General features: G+C 50.2%; 1 protein-coding gene across 1 annotated transcript; it reads left to right on the forward strand.

Annotated features, from left to right (window-relative positions):
• The first annotated feature begins 1,039 nt into the window (after positions 1-1,039).
• Positions 1,040-11,045, forward strand: LRPAP1 (LDL receptor related protein associated protein 1). Its single transcript, XM_083702912.1, has 8 exons — positions 1,040-1,314; positions 2,366-2,510; positions 4,214-4,338; positions 5,828-5,948; positions 6,944-7,108; positions 8,026-8,108; positions 9,128-9,304; positions 10,187-11,045. The coding sequence occupies exons 1-8, from the start codon at positions 1,171-1,173 to the stop codon at positions 10,250-10,252; spliced, it is 1,026 nt and encodes a 341-aa protein (XP_083559038.1). The 5' UTR covers positions 1,040-1,170; the 3' UTR covers positions 10,253-11,045.
• The last annotated feature ends 11,907 nt before the right edge of the window (positions 11,046-22,952 follow it).

Consider the following 22,952-nt stretch of genomic DNA (forward strand, 5'->3'; position numbering starts at 1 on the left):
ACGGGTCTTTGGCCAATAGCTGCCGCGAGGCTCTTGCAAGAGACCAATTGGGAAGAAGAGAGCCTGTCGGGGATCCCGCCCAATCGGAAAGCGAGAGGGACGCCGCAGAGATAAGAAAGTAGAGGTGCAGCAGTGCCGGCTGCTTGTGAGGCAGACTCCCCTCTCAAATGTTCACGTTGGGGGAGAGAAAATGAAAGCGGCTCCGCAAGAAATGCCAAGAATAGAAGAATGGCAGGTCAAGATGCTGGACATTTGGAGCTGGCCGACCAGACGGGAAGAATCCGCGACCAGAAAGAAAAGAGGATTGGAAGAAATTTAAGGCATATCTAGCTAAATATGTAGCTAAATACTGTGTATCTGAAGAAGTGTGCATGCACACGAAAGCTCATACCAAGAACTGACTTAGTTGGTCTTTAAGGTGCTACTGGAAGGAATTTTTTTTTATTTTGACTATGGCAGACCAACACGGCTACCTATCTGTAGCTAAATATTGTGATAGAAGATAAAGAGAAAATTCTTGGAAATAATAAATAGGCTATGGGGTAGAACAAGAATATAGGATAGTAAACTTTAAGGACTAAAATATTAATAAAGGAGAAGAGGTTAGTAAATGAAAGGAGTTAATATGATTAGAAATATGAATTTGAGAACTGTTAAATAGGTGATATAGTGAGATTCAGTTAGAGGGGATTCGAGGGAGTCAGCTATCAATGGAATGAGAATTAGGTAATTGAAAAAACATTTTTTCTTTGTATTTATTATTGTGTAATGTGGTTTTCTTTGTTGAGTGTTTTGTTAGGGCATTTTTGGGGTAAATGTCGAAAATCAATAAAAAAAATTGGGGGGGGGGAGAGGAAGACGCCCCACGCTGAGGCTGCGCGCAGGAGGCGGCGTCGGCGGCAGCAGCAGCAGCGCTCTCTACCCTTTTCCTATCTCTATGCGTGACGGCTGGAGGAGGACGTCCTTTCCGCCCCTCCTTTCCCCTTCTTAACCAATCAGTAAGCCGGCCGTGTCCGACTGTTGGGCGGCCAATCGGGACGGGCGAGAGAGAGCGCGCGTCTTTTTGCGTCACGCGAGGGCGCCGTGCGTCCGCGCGGTGCATCCCGGGAGGTGTAGTCCTCCTGGCCGGGCGCTCCTCCGCTCTCCGCTCGGCGCGTTTTGGGCTCCGCGATGCTCCGGGCGCGGCTCTTCCTGGCGGCGCTGGCCCTGCAGGCGGCGGCGGGGGGCAAGTACTCGCGGGAGGCCAACGAGGAGGCCAAGGCGGCGGAATTCCGCCTGGTCAAGCTGAGCCAGGTGTGGGCGAAGGCGCAGCGGGTGAGTCGGAAAGGGACCCCGGGGTCATCCAGCCCAACCCCCGACGTCACGGGATCCCCCCAGGAACCCCCCTGATAATGCGGGGCTCCGACCTCGCCTGGGAAACCTCCAAGGAAGGGAGGCCAGCATCTTCCCGCCGTCGAAGGGGCGCGTTGCTGGTGCCTTTCGGGTTCTTCGCCGTTTGCAAGCGGCCCTGGGGTTCGTTGGAACGGAAAGCGGCGCAGGAATGTAAAAGAAATCCAATTTCCTACTCAAAGTTACTCCTCACGTCGAGTCGGAGCCTCCATTCCCGTAACGAACCGCCCCACCCCTCGGAGGAGCGGCCCCTGCTGGCCTCCATTGGGCCACTTGGCGGCTCCTTGGCGCGGCTCTGGAAGACCCCGGCGGGGAAAGAGTCGGCCCCCCGCCTGCTGGGAAGGGTGCTGGGGGAGGGTCCGGTAACATCTCCTGGATCCAGGCGGCCGAGGCCGGACGGGGCTGGCGCCCCGCTCGATGGCGGGTCGCTGGGCAGGGTTAATCTTTAGCCGGAGCCCGCCTGGACGGCGCCCGGAGGGGTTAATCTTCAGCCGCCGCACCAGCTGGTGGTCTCTCCAAGGTGCCTGGTCGCCCTCCCAAGGACTCTGGCCTGGGGGGTGAGGGGGTGCATTACAAGGGGGGCGGGAATCCAGTCTGAACGGGCGAGCAATGAGTCGGGACCCTCCGTTGTTGTTTTTTAAAAGCCTGCATCTTTCTCGTCCATTTAGGGCAGGTCCCTTTGGGGGGTGATTTTGGCAAGAGGGCTTGTCATTGGGAGAGGGGACAAGCAGGGAGGCGGCATCAAGGCAGTCTGGCCCCTTCCTCCATCTCCCTGGTCCCCCTCCCCGCTGCCACAGCCCAATTCCTCCCCAGAAAGGGCTCTTGTTCATGCTGTTTCCCACCCAAAGAATGGAGGAGACTCATCATGGAGCAGATCTTTCCTCTAGGGAAGCTGAACATCACTTGAGTTTGATTCTCAGTGCAACTGATTCAGACCCTCCTCTCCCCCCCACCTCCCCAAATTCTGTTTTTGCAGCTCCACCTCTCTGCTGTTAAATTGGCAGAGCTACACAGCGATCTAAAAATTCAGGAGAAGGATGAGCTGAGCTGGAAGAAACTGAAGGCCGAAGGGCTGGATGAGGATGGAGAGAAGGAAGCCAAGCTCAGGCGTAATCTAAATGGTAAAGAACTGCTCCCTTCTGTAGACCCGGCTTTGGGTCACTGAGGCTTTTTAAAAGAAACCCCAAATAAATAGGAAAACCACCCCTTGCCATTAGAAGTCTGCATGCCTTAGCTGTCTAACGCGTTCAGACAGGCTGTGGTGTAGTGAAAATTGAGAACACTGTTGGCTACAAACTCACTGATGCATCTGGTGTCAAGAGATCTAAGAGGCTGTGGGAGCAGCTTTCGTTCATCTGGGTTCGTTGCATGGAAGCTCCCCTCTGAGTCACTGCAGAACTTCCCGCAAAGTGTTTTGCAATTTTACTGGCTCCATGTTCTGCAAAAAAATCCTGAGCATGAAAAGCTCTGCTGCAAACACTGGCTGTTGCGGAGCTGGCTCCAAGCTGCTTCAAGTTCAGCTCTTGCCTGGGCTTCCTTTCTGCTAGGTTTTCCCAGGAGGAGGCAAATGTCCTGTTGTCTTTCTTGCTGGCTGCTTCTGGGCACAAGAAACTGGCTGCCGAGGCTGCTAGGGGGGCCATTTGCCTGGGGAGACCTGTTTTGGTGTCTCCACCTGCCGTTAGATGGAAGATACACTTTCAAGAAATTGCACTTTTCACTAGAACTGCCACCAGCATCCCCCTTGGTCCCTCAAGATGTTCTGACCTTTCCTAAGCAGGAAGACCCCATCAGGATGCCCTAACCATTGATGCTTGGTGGAAATATGGCCCTAAGCCTGCCCTCGTGGTCCTGGGCAGGCATGCGTTGCTTTGCTGAGTCAGACCAAAGTCCCTTTAATCCAGGATTCTGTCTCCCATAATGGCACGTTAGATGCCTGTGGGGGCAACAGACTGCCCCCTGGAAAATGACCAGTAGACCACTAACTTTGCACACCTCTGGCAAAGTGAACAAACAGGCCTGGCAGATCAGTGTCACTCAGCATTTTTTGGTCTTGCTTCTGACATACAAAAAAATTGGTGTTGGCCTTTAAAGTCCAACTCCCACCAAGGGACCTGGTATGCCCCAAGTTCATTATCAGTCAGAAGCATGAATGGAGGCAGGAGCAAGGAAGAAAGCAAGGCAGATCTTTATTTTTCTGTTGCAACAGAATTCCTCCCCCCAGAACTTGCAAGGAGGTGAGGACCCAGAACAAAGGTGTGTAGCAACTTTCGAAGGCTTTATAAATTGCCCAGTCTCTTAGCCAAAGACCAGCCAAAAGCACCATGCACCACAAAAATGGGTTGCACATGTAACTCAGGCCAAGCTCAGAGCTCAGGTTTCTGCAACACATTTGCATGTTTGTCACTCAGAGATTTGAACAATACCAGATCCTTGTTTTTCCTGGCTTGCCAGAGCATCTATTGAAATGCTGCATAGGTACAGAATGTATTGACATAAGATTGGGCCCCATTCCTAACAAGATGTTTACCTATTCACAGGGCTTCAGGCTTGCAAATGTAAAGACTGCTGGCTGTGGAGGAATGGTTTTAGCAAAGACTTCACTTCTGTCTGTTTGGAAGCAGATCCCACAGTCCAGCTGGAGGCGAAAGATGGCCTTGCTTTTGCTCTTGAGCTGTCTAATACTCTCAAATAAAGTGTCTATTTTCCCAGAAAACATTTCTTAAATTGTTGAAGGGTGAAGGATCGGGGGGGGGGGTTAGGGGGAGGGTTTCTTGCTATGTGTGTGTTCCTTGAAATTCGTGCAACCCTTCTGTTGCCCCTCCAGTCATTCTGGCCAAGTATGGAATGGATGGGAAGAAAGACGCGCAGCTGGGAGACACAAACTACGTCAAAGACAGCCTGGAGAACGATGTGCTTGATGATCCCCGGCTGGAGAAGCTCTGGAACAAGGTCTGTCTTTGAATGGGGGGTGGTCTTATTGTGTCCACAATGTCAGCAGGTGTGTGGATCCAGCCCCTGATTTGCTAGTCTAATAGGAATGCCAGCACAGGGAGAAGTGATCAGCAGTTGGGGGGGGCATTGAACCCTAATGGTGCACCTGCAGATTTCCCCCCCTCCAAATGCAGAGGCCCCTCCCCCCCAGAAAGACTCACATCTGATGCCAGAGCTTGGCGGTAGTGATAGATAGATAGATAGATAGATAGATAGATAGATAGATAGATAGATAGATAGACAGACAGACAGACAGACAGACAGACATCAAGGGGAACCATCAGTTTTTGGAGTGTTCTGCCCTTCCCTAATTCTGCCCTGTAGATGCCTCATAGCCTAAGTCTTGCAAGGGAAATGCATCTCTGACGGATAGTGACATTGGGAGATGCTGAATCCTTTAAGAAGGGGAGTGGGTCCATTAAAGGGGCACCCCTATTTTCTGGTGACAGTTCCACTTCACACATCTTCACTGATCAGTTATGTTCTTGCTGTTGGCTGTTCTGGGGAAACTGAAGGCATCTGGCCTGCAGTTGCCTCACCCCAGAATCAGGTGCCTCAAAACAGGATTTCCAGGGAGGGAAAATTTGCAGGACAAAGCAACAGGACTCAAAGAAATTTTGTGTGCCCCACGTTGCAGTCCAACACCTTCCAAAACAGGATATTCCACAAAACACTGCATCCCTGCCCAGTTGGCAAAGTGTGGGATTACCCTTGTTATGGTAAAATCTAGGTGTGAGGCTGCTCAGTCACCCAGCTCATCGGGCAGAGCCCGTGGGTCCCTGCAGAATAAAGGAAGGATTCCAGCCACCAACTGAAGGAAATAGCTGTAGACCAAAGTTTATTGCCCATCAGGTTCAAAGAGGAATTTTGAACCCTGAGGATGGGGAGACAAGGACTTTTAAAACTTCCCCACCATATCCCAGAATACAGTTCGTACAGCATCAGTGCTACATCCCTGACATGTCACAAAAGGGGAGGGGTAGACAGGGGTCACACTAGTTCAACCTTGGCAAACAGGTCCAGAGGAGTCCTTGGTACAAGATTAGCCTAAGCAGACATGGCAGGGCAAGACCCAGGGATAAGATGAGCATAGACAAATACCTCTTAAGCACCCACCACCCAAAAGTACAATAGAAGTTCCTTTTCCTGTCTGGCCCCTTGGCAAGTCTTTGGAGGGATTAGGCTTTCCTTGGCCAACAATCAGCTCAGCAATTGTCACCTCTGGGCACTTCCTGGAGTCCTTTTTCAAGGGGAAAATAGCTTTGGAATGGAGGAAACTGGCAAAGGAGTTGATTTTATATGATTGTTAAAGCTAGGCAACTTTCCTGAGCTGTCAATTTGAAAGGATACATTCAGGCATAATATTTGTAGCATTTAAAGATGTGCCCCCCCCCCTAATTTCCGTAACACCCTCCTGCTGATGTTCTTCCTTGGATCTCTCTTCAAGGCCAAAACTTCAGGGAAGTTCACGGAGGAAGAGCTGGACAAGCTGTGGAGGGAGTTCAGGCACCACAAAGAGAAAGTCCAGGACTACAACATCCTGCTGGAGACCGTCAGTCGGACGGAAGGTATTTGCACCCCTCCTGCCACCCCCTTTTTTGTAAATAATTTTTATTCATTTTTCATTAATAACACTCCAATTGATAGAATATCATATCTTGCCACATTGTAATACAAATAATAAAGCCAATTATACATTCCAAATTATATATTTTAATTAGACTTCCTGTGTTCTGGCTGGTCAAGAGAAAAATTTTTATTTCTTGTTCCTGCTTTTTCTCTCTTGTTTATTCCCAATATCATAGTTCCAGTCTTAATCCTTTATCTTATCTTAACAGCCGCTGGTGTGAGACTTTCACCTCCTGCCACCCCCTTGACCCCCTTCGGTAATCCAACCCCTCACTCTGGGACAGGGTGGATTTGATTTAAATCATTTATTTTTATTGACTTGATTTAAATCTTTTTTTTTTTACGGAAAGACTCATTCTTGCATATTTACAACCAGATGAAGGTTTCATTTTTGGAATAAAAAAATTTCAGAGTAGTTTTTACAGTTACATCAAAGATTACGGATTTGAAATACATAGGCAGAGAATTATGAAATTATTGTGAGGTTTAATAAGTTAACTATTATATTTGGACAACTTTTCTACTGTGCTTTATTGGAATATTGTTATTTCCTTCATAACAATTTAAACTATTTAACTAAAACGATAACATTATAGCCTATGTATGCATGTTTGTTAACTGATGTGGTTAAACAATTTTTTTTAAACACACACACACACCTTAGAGTGAGTTTTAGCACACATGAAAAACTTAAAACAAATCATTATTTCTTGATGAATAGCCTTTGGACTATAATGTAACTTAAACAGAAAATCTTTAGAAAGATTTTTCCTTGAAAAACATTTTATTTTAAAAATCTGAATTAAATTTAAAATACCAGATTTTTTTTATTTTTTTAAAAAAAACCATTCATTTTTATCCACCCTGCTTTGGGAGCCTTCTCCCACCTGCGGCTTCCTCCGGCTGATGGCGTTTTCCGTTTCACCCCTCCCAGACGTCCACAAGAACATGATCTCCGGCCTGGAAGAGGAGGAGGTTCCCCGCAAGCACGACCTGCTGCACCAGAAGCACTCGGAGCTCAAGGAGAAGCTGCACAGCATCAACCAGGGCTTTGAGCGGCTGCGCAGGGTCACCCACCAGGGCTATGACGACTCCAGCGGTAGGTTCCCCCCCCCCCACTGCCGCTTGCACCTGCGGGTTATCTGGCTGGGGCGCAGGTGGGTCTTGGCCAGGGGTCAGCAAACTTTTTCAGGGGGCCGGTCCACTGTCGCACAGACCTTGCGGAGGGCCGGACTGTAATTTGAAAACAAAAAATGAATTTCTATGCCCCACAAATAACCCAGAGATGCATTTTAAATAAAAGGACACATTCTACTCATGTAAAAACACGCTGATTCCCGGACTGTCCGCGGGCCGGATTGAGAAGGCGATAGGGCCAGATCCGGCCCCCAGGCCATAGTTTGCCTACCCCTGGTCTTGGCCAATCCCTCAGTGTTGCCTTCACAAATTCCACAATTGTCCTCTTGCCTTGGATGTGCTTTGGACCCCCCCCTTCCTTGGCAGCCCTGTGTGATGCATTGGGGGTGAGCATTGGGGGGAACTTCTGCTGGTGCCTTGCTTGGGTGCCTGTGGGGAGCAGCATTTGGGCTGGCAGGGAGGCAGCAGGAAGGGTGGTTGTCAAGGCAACGGGGTAGAGAAGCCGATGTGGCTGGATGCTGTGGCTGGAAGTCGCAGGAGGGGGGCTTGCCGGGGGCTGTGGGGCTGGTGTCTTGCTTGGAGGCTGTTTTGCTTTGGGGGCACCTGGTTGCCCATTGTAGGTGCCATCATATGGGCCTCCTTTGGCCTGATCCTGATGCAGCCAGCCACTCTCCTGAGGTTTTCCCTCTCTCACTCTTTGAACAATTGAAATAAGATGGAGCTCTAGGAGCTTCTCAGCTGGAGTTTAATAGAGGGGAGATGCTTTCTCTTTTCGTGCACAAGTATTTCCTGAGTGCAGAACAAATAGCGGTGAAACCTTTTTGCAATCCAGCTGCCGCTGTTCGAGTTTCCACACAGAAATCTCCTTTGTCCCTCCAGAATTTGAGGAGCCCCGAGTGATTGACTTGTGGGATCTGGCAAAATCCACCAATTTCACAGAGAAAGAGCTGGAATCGCTTCGGGTATGTTGGCTTCAACCTCTCTGGTTTGGGGGCTTTTCTGGCCTAATTCTGATCTTCCTCTTGGCCGAGACACAAATGCCTTCTTGCTTTAACATTCGGGGGGAGCGGGGGCTCCGGTTGGGTGCCTTGCGCTGGCATATGGAGGAGCTGAGTTTGGAAGGGGCCCCGGACTGATTTGTAACAAATGCCTCCGTCTGAAAAAGGCTTCGCGTTCCTTGCGGAAGAGAATGGTCCTGCCGCTCTCTGTCCTTCCTTTGTTCTCTCTGGGTGGCTGAGGGTGCAAAGGATCATGTGTGTGTGTTTGAGGGGTTGCTGAGGGGTTGCATGACCTTACCTGTCCAGGTAACAAAAGGAGGAGTCACGCAGCACACCTCTCTCTTTTTGACTTCCTTCTTTGTTTGACCAGCTTCTAGCTAGGACTGCTCTGCTAGCTCTCAGTGAGCAGAAGCACTGGGGTTATTCCCCCATATGGGGCAGTTCCACATGTACATATTTGTAACTAAGTCTCCCTTCGGGTATCCAACTGTGAACTGATGTAACTAAACTTCTTTTATTGACTTTGAATAAGATTGTTGTGTCTTTATTCTTTTAAGAAGGATTCAAGGGAACTTACCAGGAACATACAATTCTATCTGAGACAGACTGAATTGTATAATAGTAAGAGGCTCACATGAGCCTGCAACCAGCTATCTGCTGTGCATATAAAAAGGGAGAATGTAACTGCTATATAAAGGAACTTGCTAGCGCAAGTTAGGAAGGATATTAATAAACACTATATCCTCTCCTGCCACCCTGAACATTCTCGCATGACATGGGTGCGCTCTCCATTCTTCCTTGGTTCTCTGGGTGGTTGAGGGTGCAAAGGATCATGTGTGTGTGTTTGGGGGTGCTGTGACACGGGTGCTGAGGACCTTCTCGAGGGCACGGGACACTGCTGTGCCCCCCTGCGTATTTATCGTAAACCCCTTTGAGCTCTTTCAGCTCCTGATAAAAGGAAGCGCTGTCTCCGGCTTTTCTAGGAAGAGCTGAAACACTTTGAAGCGAAGGTGGAGAAGCACCACCATTACCAGAAGCAGCTGGAGATTTCGCACCAGAAGATGAGGCACATCGAAGGGATGGGAGACCAGGAGCATCTCAGCCGCAACAAGGAGAAGACCGCCATGCTGGAGGAGAAGACCAAGGAGCTGGGCTACAAGGTGCCCGGGGGGGGGGCTCTGGGAGGGGAGAGGGGGTCCAGGAGCCCCTGTTCTTCACCCCCCCCTGCACATTCATCTTGGGGTGCTCTCTGGTCTCAGGGAGAGGCGGGAAATCTGAGCCAGCCTTGTTTTAGGGGAGACAGCGCTGGAGATGGAACGGGGTGTGAGTGGCTTCCTAAGCAATCTTCTTGTCCACAAATGCGCAGGCGCTGCTGGTCCCAAGGCAATGTCCTTCCAGCACCCCAAGATCCTAAGAACTGCTCCCCCCATCCCCCCTCGACACCTCGCTGCTCTTCCTCGGACCCCCTTCCAGAATGGCTTTGGCACTGCTTGCATGTGTCTGGGCAGGATTCCTTGGGGCAGCCGTATTCAAAGTAGCAGCTGTTTGCCTCTTGGCTGAGCTGCACCCACATTGGCAAAACCTATTGGTGTTTTGCAACTTTCTGACTAGTTGCAGGACCTTAGCCAGACCTAGCAGAGTAAATTGGCAACTTGGCTGCAGACAGGATGGACGAAGCAGGAACCAGGAACTTGTAGTTAGGTGTTTATTATATACAGTGGGCTATTTAGAGGAACAGAACAGAACACAGATCTTTGACTAGCTCTCCCTTACACAACTCAACTCCGACACTGACACTGAACCACAGAACTCCCAAACTCTCACATTCCAGTCAGTAGGCCATAAATCATCACTCCCTTGAGAGAACTTGACCAATCAGGGAGCGGTCTCCATGCCTCTGTATCACCAGGCAGACTTACTCCTTCACATTGCCTTGGCTGTCTGCCAAACCCTAATTGACTCTGTGTGTGAAGCTGCACGTATTCAGATTCCCAACAACCCGTTCCCTTACGCTGACATGCACCTGTCTCTTGTCTTCTCAGGTCAAGAAACATCTTCAGGACTTGTCCACCAGAATTTCCAGAGGCCTTCAGCACAATGAACTTTGAAACTTCCTTGTTCTCATAGGATCGCTGTACATTGATCAAAATCAGTATATCCCGAAGTTTATATAATTACTTAAAATTCTGGTGCAAATTGTCTTTGGTACAGCCGCCTTCCTAGTTTCTCTCATAATCATTCCTATCGGTGAATCTTTTAAGCCTCTGGGCACGAAGGCCTCAAAGCACTGCAGAACAGAAGACTTTGAAGTGAGAGAGGGGTGGGGAAGGGAAGGGAAGGTTCAGAGAAGTCACTTAACTGCTGGGAAGCACATTGGCAGGTGGGGAGGTTGCTAAAGATTTTCGTGCACTGTGTTGATTTCTCCTCCTGAATAAAGGAGCAAAATGTGGACATAGCCGTGAGCCTGATCCCCTGAGCCTAGAAGAACCGTGATCATGTGTGCCTTTGCTGTGGCACCTGCAAGGACCAAGTTGTTGTGTGTGCAAAGTGTGCAGTGCAAAAGGATCCTGGAGCGACCAGCCAAATAAGCAGACTCCCCCTCCATCCTTCCTCATCCTCCTCTTTCCTATAGCCAGCAGAGGAGGAGGAGAGGGTGCCTGTTGCTGCTGAGTCCTCGTCCTGCTCTTCTCTCCTTGGTCCTCTGCCCCTCCTCACCAGCCAAGAGTGTAGGACAAATCTTTTCCTGCGAGAGTGGGCTGGCCGGCTCCTGGGGAAACTGAGGCTGCCTGTGGGGTGGTTTCCCTTGAGAGCATGTGGGGAACTGGGGGGAGTTGCACTGAGTAGCTTGGGCACTTTTGTTTAATTCCATGTTTCTGTTACATTTTGCGAAATAAATGGTCCAATTGAGGTCTTGGTCTTGTAATGATTGCAGGAGCTTTGCTGCGCCGGAGTGCTTACTGTTTTCTCTGGGCTTTCCATCTCCCAGCGGCTGGCAGGATGACACAGTTGGGGGAAACAGGAAGGTGACTTGTGGGGGGTCCTGACCAGGGTCCCTGGATGGCCCCTCCCAGCAGGAAGCTGTGCTTTGGGGAGACCCCTGTGATGAAAATATTGGATCAAGGCTAGCTCAGTCAGGCACCTTTTAGCCAGACACATACTGAGCAGGGACTCAATATGGGATCCTAGTCCTGGCGTTCTAGCGATTTTTGCATTGATTAATTTGTTGTAGCATCTCTGTGGTTTTGATTACCGTATTTTTCCGTGTATAAGATGACCCTGATTTGGGGGGACTGAATTTAAAGAAAACGAGGCTCAAAATTGTTGAGCTCCCTAGAGCGCACACCACCTACAACAGCATGGGGGGGAGTTGTGCGCCTGCTAACCAGCTGGCTGGCGCCACGCAGCTTCCCCCCCACACCACTATCCGCGTATAGGACAACCCCAGTTTTTTGACATGATTTTTGAGTCAAAAAACCTCGTCTAATACACAGAAAAATACGGTAGTTGCTCACTGCTGTGAATACACAGAAGGGTCTGAAATGGCCCCACAGTCTTGCTGGTGCAACAGAAGCCCGTTTCTCCCCCAGTGCAGGGACATTTCTCTCTGTCTCCATCACTTGAATAGCAAAGTGGGCAGGGGGGGGGGGCAGACAAAGGCAGGGACGACAGCAGACCGGCTCCCCAGGGCCTTTTTTTCTAGGCCATCCGCCTTGCAGTGAATAGGAGCTGCTCAACAGCACCCTCTTTTTGCTTCGTGCAAGGGTGTGTGTGCGCGCGTGAAAAAGAAGAGTGAGCCCTGCTTCACGCCTCTCCCGGTGGAGATGTTGTGGAAGACAAAAAGAAACCAGGCGAGAGGGCATCCCGGGGCACAGCCTTCTTGCCGGCTGCTCCCCTGGGCTTCAGTTCTCTTTAGTGTTCTTCAATAATTGAAAACTTAGAGGGGGGGAACCACCTCAGCCTCCCCCTCTTTACCTCTCAAGGCCTGGCTTCTGGCAGCCTTCCTGCTGTTCCTGCGCTGCGTTACAAAGCCAGGATTTGTGTGTGCTGCCTTGAGCAATTGCGGCCAGCCTGGCTCGGAGTCACACGTGTTTTCTTCTCTGCTGTCCTCTTGGCTTGGCCATTATTCCCCTCCACCCCAGTTTAATATATTAATTGTATTTATTTAGGCCATATTTGTAGCCTGATGTTCAGTCGTATTGATTTCCAAAGCAGAACACAACTGAATTACAATAATACAAATGTAATAATAAAACAATGCAACAGCAGAAGAACCAAGATACCGGTGGTACCTCGGGTTAAGAACTTACGGTAATTCGTTCTGGAGGTCCGTTCTTAACCTGAAACTGTTCTTAACCTGAAGCACCACTTTAGCTAATGGGACCTCCTGCTGCCGCCGCGCAATTTCTGTTTTCATCCTGAAGCAAAATTCTTAACCCGAGGTCCTATTTCTGGGTTAGTGGAGTCTGTAACCCGAAGCGTATGTAACCCGAGGTACCACTGTAAGATCAAAATTCAACATTAAGGTTAGAGGTTTGGTCAAGATTGAAACTTTCCTTGTCAGGACGAATTGCTGCTATAAAGATGAATGTATTGCCAAAAATGCTGTTTTTGTTCCAGACTTTACAGATTGTGGATAAAATGGAGTGTTTTGGGAGGTGGCAAAGAGATATTTCCAAATTTGTCTGGCAGGGCAAAAAGCCCAGAATTAAGTTTAAGATACTAACTGATGCTAAAGAAAGAGGGGGCTTTGCCCTGCCAGACTTAAGGTTGTACTATGAATCAGCAGCTTTCTGCTGGTTGAAAGACTGGTTGCTTCTTGAAAACACTGAGGTTTTGGATCTGGCAGGTTTTAACAATGCTTATGGATGGCATGCATATTTGTGGTATGACAAGGTCAAGAGTCATAAGGCTTTCAAGAACCATATTGTCAGGAAGGCAGTGTTCAATGTCTGGATAAAATATAAAGACTTATTGGAAAATAAGACCCCAAGGTGGTTATCACCAATGGAAGCTAAGGCCCGGAAAAGACTCAATATGGAGGCCAAATGGCCGAAATATTGGGAAATAATAGAAAAAGATGGAGATAATTGGAGGTTGCAGAGTTTGGAGAAATTAAAAGAAAAAGTGCGAGATTGGTTACATTATGCTCAGATCAAAGAAGTTTTTAAGTTGGATAAAAAGATAGGATTCCAGGTGGAAAAATCAAAGTTAGAAACGGAATTGTTAGAACCTAAGACTAAGGTACTTTCAAGAATGTATAATTTGCTGCTAAAATGGAACACACAAGATGAAACGGTCAAATCGGCTATGATAAAATGGGCACAGGACATTGGGTACAATATCATGTTTGCTGACTGGGAAAGGTTATGGACCACTGGTTTGAAATTCACGGCATGTAATGCCTTGAAAGAAAATATTATGAAAATGATATATAGGTGGTACATGACCCCAGTCAAGCTTGCAAAAATATACCATTTGTCTGATAATAAATGTTGGAAATGTAAAGAAACTGAAGGAACGTTCTTTCACCTCTGGTGGACCTGCCCTAGAGTTAAGGCTTTCTGGGAAATGATATATAACGAGTTGAAAAAGGTATTTAAGTATACCTTCCCTAAGAAACCAGAGGCCTTCCTTCTGGGTATTGTCGGCCAGAAGGTGTTAAAGAAGGACCGAACATTTTTTATGTATGCAACAACAGCAGCAAGGATACTTGTCGCTAAGCACTGGAAAACCCAAGATTTGCCCACACTGGAAGAATGGCAGATGCAACTGATAGACTATATGGAGCTAGCAGAAATGACTGGCAGAATCTGAGACCTGGGAGAAGAGGCTGTGGAGGAGGACTGGAAGAAATTTAAGGACTATTTACAAAAATATTGTAAATTGTATGAATGTTAAGAAAGATGTAAGATTATTAACAATATGGCACCAATAAGCTAGTTAAAAGGAATATGAAGATAAATGAAAATATAAGAAAAGATAAATTTTGGATAAATATTATGTTAAAATTAAGCTTTTAAGGTTTGGGTTAAATTATCTAAAATTAGGGATACAATATTGGAAAATTATAATATAAGAATTGAAACAAGGTGATAAATTGCTGGGTAAAGCTCGAAAATTTGGAACGCAGGAACGAGAGATGCGAGGAAGTCCAAGGAAGTGAAGAAAGTATGGTTATTGTAAAATTATATGTTATTTTGTTTGTTTTTTCTATTGTATTAAGAAAATCTTTAATAAATATTTAAAAAAAAATAAAAATTCAACATTAAGGAATGGATCTATGGTTCATATTTCCGCCAGCAGGGAACAGCTTTAGCCACAAAGTTAGTTGAATTGTTTGGCTGTTTCTGAGTGGGAAGCAAGTTGCCCTGAAGATGCTGAGCTCTGCAGAATCCCCCACTCCTGGCACAAGGGAGGCCCCCCCCCCAGTAGAGCATCTCTGCTGTATGACTGGCGCATCCCTTGGCACAGAGAGGGTTGGATGCTTCTCTCAGATGCTGATCCCTGGGCTGAGGCTGCGATGGGCAGGTGTCCAGTTTCATTATGGGAAAGCTGTTTTGTTGCAAAAAGGACCTCAGAAACAACAGATCTTGAGAGAGGAAAGGAGGTTTGAGGGTGAGGAGGACCAGCTCTATGAGACTGAACTCCAGCTGCGTGGTAGAAAAGGCCAGATGGGGGGTGCCATAATAATAATAATAATAAATTAATTTATTACCCCCCCCCCCATCTGGCTGGGCTTCCCCAGCCACTCTGGGCAGCTTCCAACAAAATATTAAAATACCATAATACATCAAACATTAAAGCTTCCCTAAATAGGGCTGCCTTCAGATTTCCATTCCATCTCCATTTGGAGGACTTTCCTGTCTAGTATATTTATCCATCTGCCAATCGGTTTAGGACCCCCTCTTGCATTTTCATCACACATGCAAATTGGCACCACCCTGCAAATGGTCATTTGCATTTTCCTCACCTGAAGTGCGTCCCATTTTCAGTTTGGGTTCTCAAAGGCCCCCCGGACTAGAGTCTTGTCCCAGGAGGGGTTGCCTTGCCTACTCCATCCGCTCTCCTCTGTTCCCACAAAGGGGTGGCGGGTGGGCGGCACATGTGCCCTCATGCCAGGAGAAGAAGAGGAGGCTTCTTTGCTCTGTCTTTGCTCTGTCTTCGGAAAGCAGCTGGAGGTGGCTGGGGCCCAGTGGCGGAGTTAGCTGCATGGGCGCCCGGAGCAGGGGCCATGCAGTGCACCAAAGGGGGGGGGAGCTGATCCGCTGCATGGGGGCGTGGCAATCTGTGTGCAGCAGCGGCAAGATCCTCTGCTCGCAGCTGCAGAGGTGGCGGCACGATTCTCTGCACACGGCGTGATGGCACCAGCCCGCACCGCCACGCCCGGGGGCGACGGGGCAAGCCTCCCGTAGAATGCCTTTTTGTCACCCCCCTCAGAGATGGCACCTGGGGCGGACTACCCCACCCCCACCCCCTTTGTCTGCCAGTCCTGGGGCCGCCCTTGATTCAAGGTGATAAGATGCACTCAAGTCCAGAATCTAAGCCTGCCTGAAGATCCTTTCTGAAATCTGGGCCTGGGGGTGAGAAACATCACCTGCGAAGACCCACTGCCTGCTCAGGGAGCCTTGACTGAAAGGGCTGCTTGCGTGATCACCACCCACTCTCCTCTCTGCGTTTGGCACAGGCCTGGTTTTCCTGGGTGTGAGCTTCACCCCCGCAGAGGAGGTGGCAGTGGTCAAGGCCGGGTTGTGGGAGCTGCTGGCGCTGGCATCCGAGTCCCAGCTGCCCGGGCCCTTGGCAGGATGCGCAGAACATCTTTAATCACACTCTCTGTGCATTTGCAGTCCTGCAATGGCTGCCCAGGGAGCCTCTGGATTCTGGGCTGCCATTTAATTCTCTCCTCCTGATTTACTGTGCATGGGCTTCCTGTCAGACTTGGTTTGCTGGCCTGCCAGAAGGAGCTCGCTTGCTTGCAGTGATGGATTGTCCCCCACCCACCGGGGGCTGTATGCGTCTGTGCGTGAGAAAGAGAGAGAGAGAGATGATCTACTGTGCAGCAGGGAAGGCTGAATTTGCTGCCAGGTCAGGGGCCAGGAGGTGCAGAGGCAGCTGCAGTTGGCCCTGGTGCAGTCCAGAGGGTTGCTTTGGCTGTGACACATCTCCCTCTTTCCAAGCATAGACACTGTTACGGAAGGGGGGGGCATGTCTTCTTCACCTTCTTCTTCGCTACAATATATCAATTTATTTCCAATTGTCAATGTCAAAAGGGACTAGGACTCCATCACACCTCCCCTGTCCAGCATAATCCCTCAAGCAAGGTGTCAAGACCTTAATCCTTTCAAATTGCTCTAATCAGCCTTTCCTCCAGACAATGTCAGGTGACAGAATATGCATATTTGGGACTATTGTTTTCTCATCCCCAGGAAGTGTTTATCTGTGCATATCTCCAGCTCTGCATATTCCCCCCTCCCTCCTCCTTATGTTAATCCGGTGTAGCTCTGCATATTCCCCCTCCCTCCTCCATATGTTAATCTGTGTAACCCAACCTCCCTTTAATATATTCATGATGTAATCTGTGTAACCAAACCTCTCTTTAATGTATTCATGACGTGTTTTGCACTGTATTCTGGGACATGGAGGGAGTTTCAAAAACTCATGTCACCCCTTTCTCAGGGTTCAATCTCGCCTTGAACCTGTTGCGCAATAAACTTGGATCTTCTGCAGTTTGCTCCTGTCTCCGGCTGAGCTCATTTTCCTCCGCAGGGACCCACGGACTGAGTCCGATGAGCTGGGTGGCAGAGCAGCCTCGCACCCAGATTTTTGCCGTAACAGACACCGTCCGGCCTGTGAGATTATTCCGCCATAATTTATTTACTAAAATACTTGTATACTGCTATGTCATTTTTTAAAAAACCAAAGCAGTTTACACCAATAAAAACATTAAACAATAAACCCATTAAAATGTTCAGCACAGGCTTCCATTAACCAATTAACCATCAGCCACTTGGCACCACTTTCCCTAGGAGATCGCCTATCGCCCTAGGTTCTCACTCAGCTGCATTTGTAAGAGTTTGGTCTTTTAGTGTGGCAGCCCCTACACTGGGGAACTCCCTGCCTATTGACATCAGGTGGGCATCCTCCCTGTACTTTTTTGGGCACCTGCTTAAACCCTCCCGCTGCTGCTGGGCTCTTCTGTTGTCTGGGGTGGAAGAGGGACCTGGTGAGGCCAGAGAGAGAGGGAGGCCAGGTCTCTGCCACAGACCAGAGACAAACGTCCTTCCGGGCTCTTGCTGGGCCCAGAGTTGGACGAGTCCCTGACCCCAGCCTTGGTTTCTGGCGCATTTACCGCTGTGCTTCTCCAATACTGACATAATCTGTGCAAAATATACCTTATGCACAGAACTAACTGAACTGCATTCAAATATAAAACAAGTGCATTGCTTTATATTTCTTCTGTTCTTCCTCTTCACCGTCTGCCTGAAAGCAAATGTCCTCTTTTTAGCTTGCCGAGAGAATGTCAGGTTTGGTGGGGTAATTTTCCCCGCCATCCTTCTACCCAAACTTGTGTCCGTTGAATTCTTTGGTCCTTTAAGCCGGCTGGTGTTGGAGAGGGAAGTGGCTTCTGTTATCCGCTCAGGGGAGGGGAAATGCTTCAGGGTGACACAGGCCCCTTTTTTGTCCTCTTCACATGATTTCATCATCTTCGCACGCTAAAGTTAGCAGGAAGGTGTGAGGAGGAAGCTGTGGAACAACTGGGCGCTCCTGGGTTGCCAAGCTAGTCAGGACTGACCGCCCAGGTTGGGTGGCTTGGGGGAAGCTGCTCTGCTGAGACCCTCCAATGAATGCCCCACACCATGTCCTGCCTGGGAGGTAAAGGTAAAGGACCCCTGGACAGTTGAGTCCAGTCAAAGGCGACTCGGGTTGCGGCGCTCATCTCGCTTTCAGGCTGAGGGAGCCCGCGTTTGTCCACAGATCATGTGGCCAGCAGGACTAAACCACTACTGGTGCACAGAGGACTCTGACGAGTGTCACAGTGCACGGAAACACCTTTTACCTTCCCACCACAGTGGTACCTATTTATCTACTTGCACTGGCGTGCTTTTGATCTGCTAGGTTGGCAGGAGCTGGGACAGAGCAACGGGAACTCACTCTGCCGCGGGGTTTTGAACCACTGACCTTCCGATCGGCAAGCCCAAGAGGCTCAGTGGTTAAGACCCCAGCGCCACCCGCATCCCTGCCTGGATCTGGTTCCCATCAGAAGGAGGGCACACCCTGCCCACTGGAACAGGCACAAGCCTCCTGCTTCCCAGAGCGCAGCCGTATGTGGTTGCTCTCCCACCAGCCGTGGAATCTCTCCATCGCTTACATCCTACTCCCCCCCCCCATGACCTCTGACTTTTTGCCGTTTTGTGGGGGGCAGGAGTGAGGGGTGCTTCTTCCCCAATTGTGGTGCGGTCTTCCTTCTTGCTGCACCTGCTGAATGAATGCCTGCTTCCTTCCCCCTCCTCTCCCGAGTGTGTCTCCTGCATTACCACCCCCCTCCAGTATAATCAATTGATCCATTGATAGTTTACTCGATGGCTCCATTTTAATACAGTGGGTGCCCCCGATTACTTTGGCAGCAGATTTATTTTAAATAAAAAAATCAAAATACAAGTAGCTTATAAAAACTGCAGTTGACTGGCGGCTCCGTGGGAAAGGAGCTGTTTGAGGTGCATGAGAGAGAAAGAAAGGGGAGGCCCTCTTGGAGGAGGAGGAATGACCTAGCAGAAGGCAGGAGGCTGAGTTATCCTTTAGAGCTGCCTTTCTCCTTGCATGGAAAGGGGTGCATTTGAATGCATGAATCAGCTGGAACCCATTGGATTTAATTGACGTGTTAAGATTTCTTTAGCTGGCGAGTGCTGGATCACAACCTCCTTCCTGAAACGGTGCAGCTGCTCCTCCCAGAAGGAATAAATGTTGGCCTTTCTGTTGCCAGGTTGGAATCCTGCAAATATTTGGATTCTGAAATGTCTTTTGCTCAGACTGGAACTGAAGTTAATCGGTGGCGAATTCTCCGGCAGATGTTAAGAAGCTCTGCCTTCCTTTCTAGCATGATTTAAAGGGGACATTTTGGACCACAGGGGCCAGCTGTGCTCGCAGGGGCTGATGGGAATTGTAGTTCAAAACATCTGGAAGGCACCAGGCTGGCCCAGCATGTCGGGATCCAGCCCTCAACCAATTCCCCCTCTGGCCCAGACAGGCGCCACTTAACCCCTCCACCACCACCACCACCATGTGAAGTGATATGGCTGAAGGAGGGAGGGGTTGCATTTTCTTTTATGGGAAGGCGAGGGGCTGATCTGCCTGCCAGTCCCCTCTGTGGCCACAGTCTGTGGCTCCCTTGCCCTCTGTGCAGGATGCCAGCCTTCATCGCACTCCCCGCCCCAAGACAGAGGGACACCTTCATGCATCTCTCCAGCATGATCTTCCTGTGCCCAAAGAAGCCCCCCTTGTGCCAAGGGAGCCATTCTGAAGGAAGGGGCTCCTTCTTCCAGTTTGCAGGTGGGCAAGAGGCAGCAGCTCCAGCGGACGTTACCCCTCCCCCCTGGTTGGGCCACCCACACAGCGACCCCCTCCTACACCCAAGGACAGGGTGGGGGGCAGAAGGCTGCTGCCCTGCGTGAGATGCCATCTTGCTGGGGGGGGCAGGAGCAGCCCTGATCAGCATAAGAAGGGGGCCCCCTTTGCCTGCCCCCGTGCTGCCCCTCTCCCCCACCCATGCCCAGGAGGGCCAGAGTGTCTCCTGTGCCAACCAGTGGGCAAAGGGCAGGTCTGGTGCCATCTGCTGTGCCCCCAAGGAAAGAGGCCTAGAGGACGGGCAGGTTTGCTTTAGCCAACGTGGATTTTAACGCCTGCATTCCTGCTGCTGTGGAGACATTTCACCCCAACAGACCACGTTTTTGCATTTCATTGGCTGTTTTGTTCTAGTGGTTTATTTGGGGATTGGGTGAGATACAAATCTAGCTGTAAAATAAAAAATAAACACCCCCTCCGTGCTTGGGAAGTGGTGTGGGCTCTGCACTGAGCTCTGACATGAGCCCCCCTCCCTCAGTGGGGCTGGCAGGGGAAGAAGTGAGGGGGTGGCAGCCTCCCACAGCCGCCTCTTTGGCCTGCCCAGTCCAGCATCCTGACCGGAAGAACAGCTGCCTGCTTCACTGCCCCTCAGAGGGGTCAGAGAGCAGCCTTTACCCAGGGAAGGGGGCAGCCTGGTTGGGGCAACCTTGGCTGGGCATTTGAAACAGATGGGTGGGTGTCTGTGAGTGGGGAGCCCCCTTGAACTCCCAGTGGAGGCTAAAAGGGGTCACTGGCAGAAAAGCTCCTGGTGGTTATCCTCTCCTTCCACCCCCATCGCCCCCAGTGGGCTCCTGCCTGGGCACATGCCCTTCTGGTGGGCTCCAGCAAGCAGCCCTGAGATGCCACAACAGCAGCTGCTCAACTGATGCCCCCCCCCAATTCTTCCAACAGGCAACTCTCCTCCCTGCCCCCTCAGCCTTTTGGGTAGGATGTTGTGGTCCCACAGAGGATGGGGGGACACTTTACACACACTGCCCCTGCTTCCGCTCCCTGTTTCCTCTGTCATGTGACTGGCAGCTGCCAGAGCCATGCCCAGCTGTGCAGGAGGGCTTTGCCAGTGTCCCGTCCCTGCCCTCAAGCCTCTTCCAGAGGAGAATTGGAGGGGTCAGGGGAGTGCCAGCAAGAGTCCTGGGGAAGAAGACGGAGGCCCGGGAGGGAGGGAGGGAGATGGCAGGTGTGGTGAATGTGCAGGCACCCTTGGCGCCGGCTGCCCAGAATGGCCTCTGGGCTGTGAGCCCTTTTGCACCCAGCACTTGGGGCAGCTGCCTCTCTGCCCTCCATGCCTGGCACAACCAGGCTTGCTTTGGGGAAGGGCCCTGACTCAGTGGGTAGAGGGTGTGCCTTGCACTCGGAGTGTCCCAGGTATTCAATTCCCAGCATCTGCAGGTGAGGCTAAGACGGTCCCCTTGTGTGAAATCTTGGAGAGGCCTGACTCAGTATGAGGCAGCTTCGGTCTCGCTGCATTCAACCTGTTTTCTCTCTCTTGCCTCTTGCCTCCTCCTTGGCAGCTGCCACTTGCCTCTTTGCTAGAACGAGAGATAACCTGGTGCTCAGTGTGGCCCTCAGGGGCCTCTGTCCCCACTTGCAGCTGCTACTCTCCACACCCGTGTGGGAGAATCTGCAGCCCAAATCACAAAAAGTCACAAACAGGGGACTCTTTGCTGTCCTAGCCTCTAAACCCGGCTTCCTCAAACTCGGCCCTCCAGATGTTTTGAGACTACAATCCCCATGATCCCTAGCTAGCAGGACCAGTGGTCAGAGATGATGGGAATTGTAGTCTCAGAACATCTGGAGGGCCGAGTTTGAGGAAGCCTGCTCTACTTCTTCCTGTCACTATTCCTAATTGCAACGGGGAGAGACATTTATTTGATCTCCTCCATAGAGAAAATCTCCATTTTGAACTGAATATTTGTAACATTTCAGGATTATTGCCTGCCTGATTTTTACCTCTGTATGTGTTGAACCCTGACAAGACTTTTGATGTGAGTAAACTTTGCATTTTTCTTGTTTGCTAGACAATCTGAGAGCGATGTCTTTGTTAAGTGGGAAACATAATGGGAGAAAATAATCCAAGTCTACCTAAGAATCCCTAGATTTCATAATTGTTCTGGAAAGTTATGCAACCACCTGTCCTTATAGCTTCTAGAAATAAGGGTGGTGATTTTTAACCCTGCTGAAATAGATATTTGCAAGAGGAAGTATAATTGCCAATTAAAACATCCTCTCCCACTTATCTAAATCCATCCAACGCTCTGCTGCTTTTACCCCTCCCCAAGCAGCTGCTGTCCTTTTCACCTGGGGGGTTGGACCCCATAGCTGCCCTGGCATTGCTCCAAGTAGGAGGCCGGCTGTGTGGAGCTGGCCTGGATGGTCCATCTAGCATCCATCTGCAGCAATGGCCCAGGTGGCCCAGAGGTGGGGAAGGGCAACCAGGAAAGGCATGGAAGGGCGGCAGGCAGCCCTCCTCTCTCCTTTGCCCCCCAGGACCTTGGAGGCAGACTCCCTGGGGCTGTGGGGCTTCTAGTTTTTGCTCTGCTGCCAGCTGTGATCGCTGTCCTGGGACCTTCCAGTGCAGGGGCAGGGAACATCTCCAGCCCTTCAGCTCCCTGACTTCACTCACAACTGCTGGCCTTGCTGGCTGCTGGGAATCAGAGCCCCTCAATTCCTAGAGCAGCAGTTCTCAACCTGTGGGTCCCCACATGTTGTTGGACTACAACTCCAATCATCCCTGAGCTCTGGCCTTGCTAGCTAGGGATGATGGGAGTTGTAGTCCAACAACATCTGGGGACCCACGGGTTGAGAACCGCTGGCCTAGAGGGACACGGGGGGGGGGGTCCCCTCCTGCACTCCCACCAGCTTTCCAAGCCATAGGCAAGATGTGTGAGTGAGAGTGTTGCATGTGCGTAGCTCACTGTGTAGCCAAAGGCACCTTGGAGAACGCAGGTGGAAGGCTTTGTGACACACTTGGCAAAGAGGAGTGCCGAGAAGAAGGCAAGCAGAGGGACGGGGGACACTCCTGCTTGAGTCAGCCTCCTATGGCTACCCAGATCTGCTCCCCACAAACCTATAAGAACCCCAGAGGCAAATGCTGTGTCTGCAGCCCTGTGGGTCTGTTTCCAAGGCTTTTCCTCTTCCTCCTGCTCCCCAGTCTGCCAGGCTTTCCTCCCTCTCTCCTTTCTCCTGCCAAAACCA

This window comes from Podarcis gaigeae (genome assembly GCF_964106915.1).
Source record: "Podarcis gaigeae genome assembly, chromosome: 11".
NCBI lineage: Eukaryota > Metazoa > Chordata > Lepidosauria > Squamata > Lacertidae > Podarcis > Podarcis gaigeae.

Bases quoted from the DNA above. Each gene is read 5' to 3' on its own strand.
- LRPAP1 (XM_083702912.1), top strand. From the start codon at position 1,171: ATGCTCCGGGCGCGGCTCTTCCTGGCGGCGCTGGCCCTGCAGGCGGCG. The intron at 1,315-2,365 runs GTGAGTCGGAAA...CTGTTTTTGCAG, and splicing joins TGTGGGCGAAGGCGCAGCGG to CTCCACCTCTCTGCTGTTAA. The intron at 2,511-4,213 runs GTAAAGAACTGC...TTGCCCCTCCAG, and splicing joins GCTCAGGCGTAATCTAAATG to TCATTCTGGCCAAGTATGGA.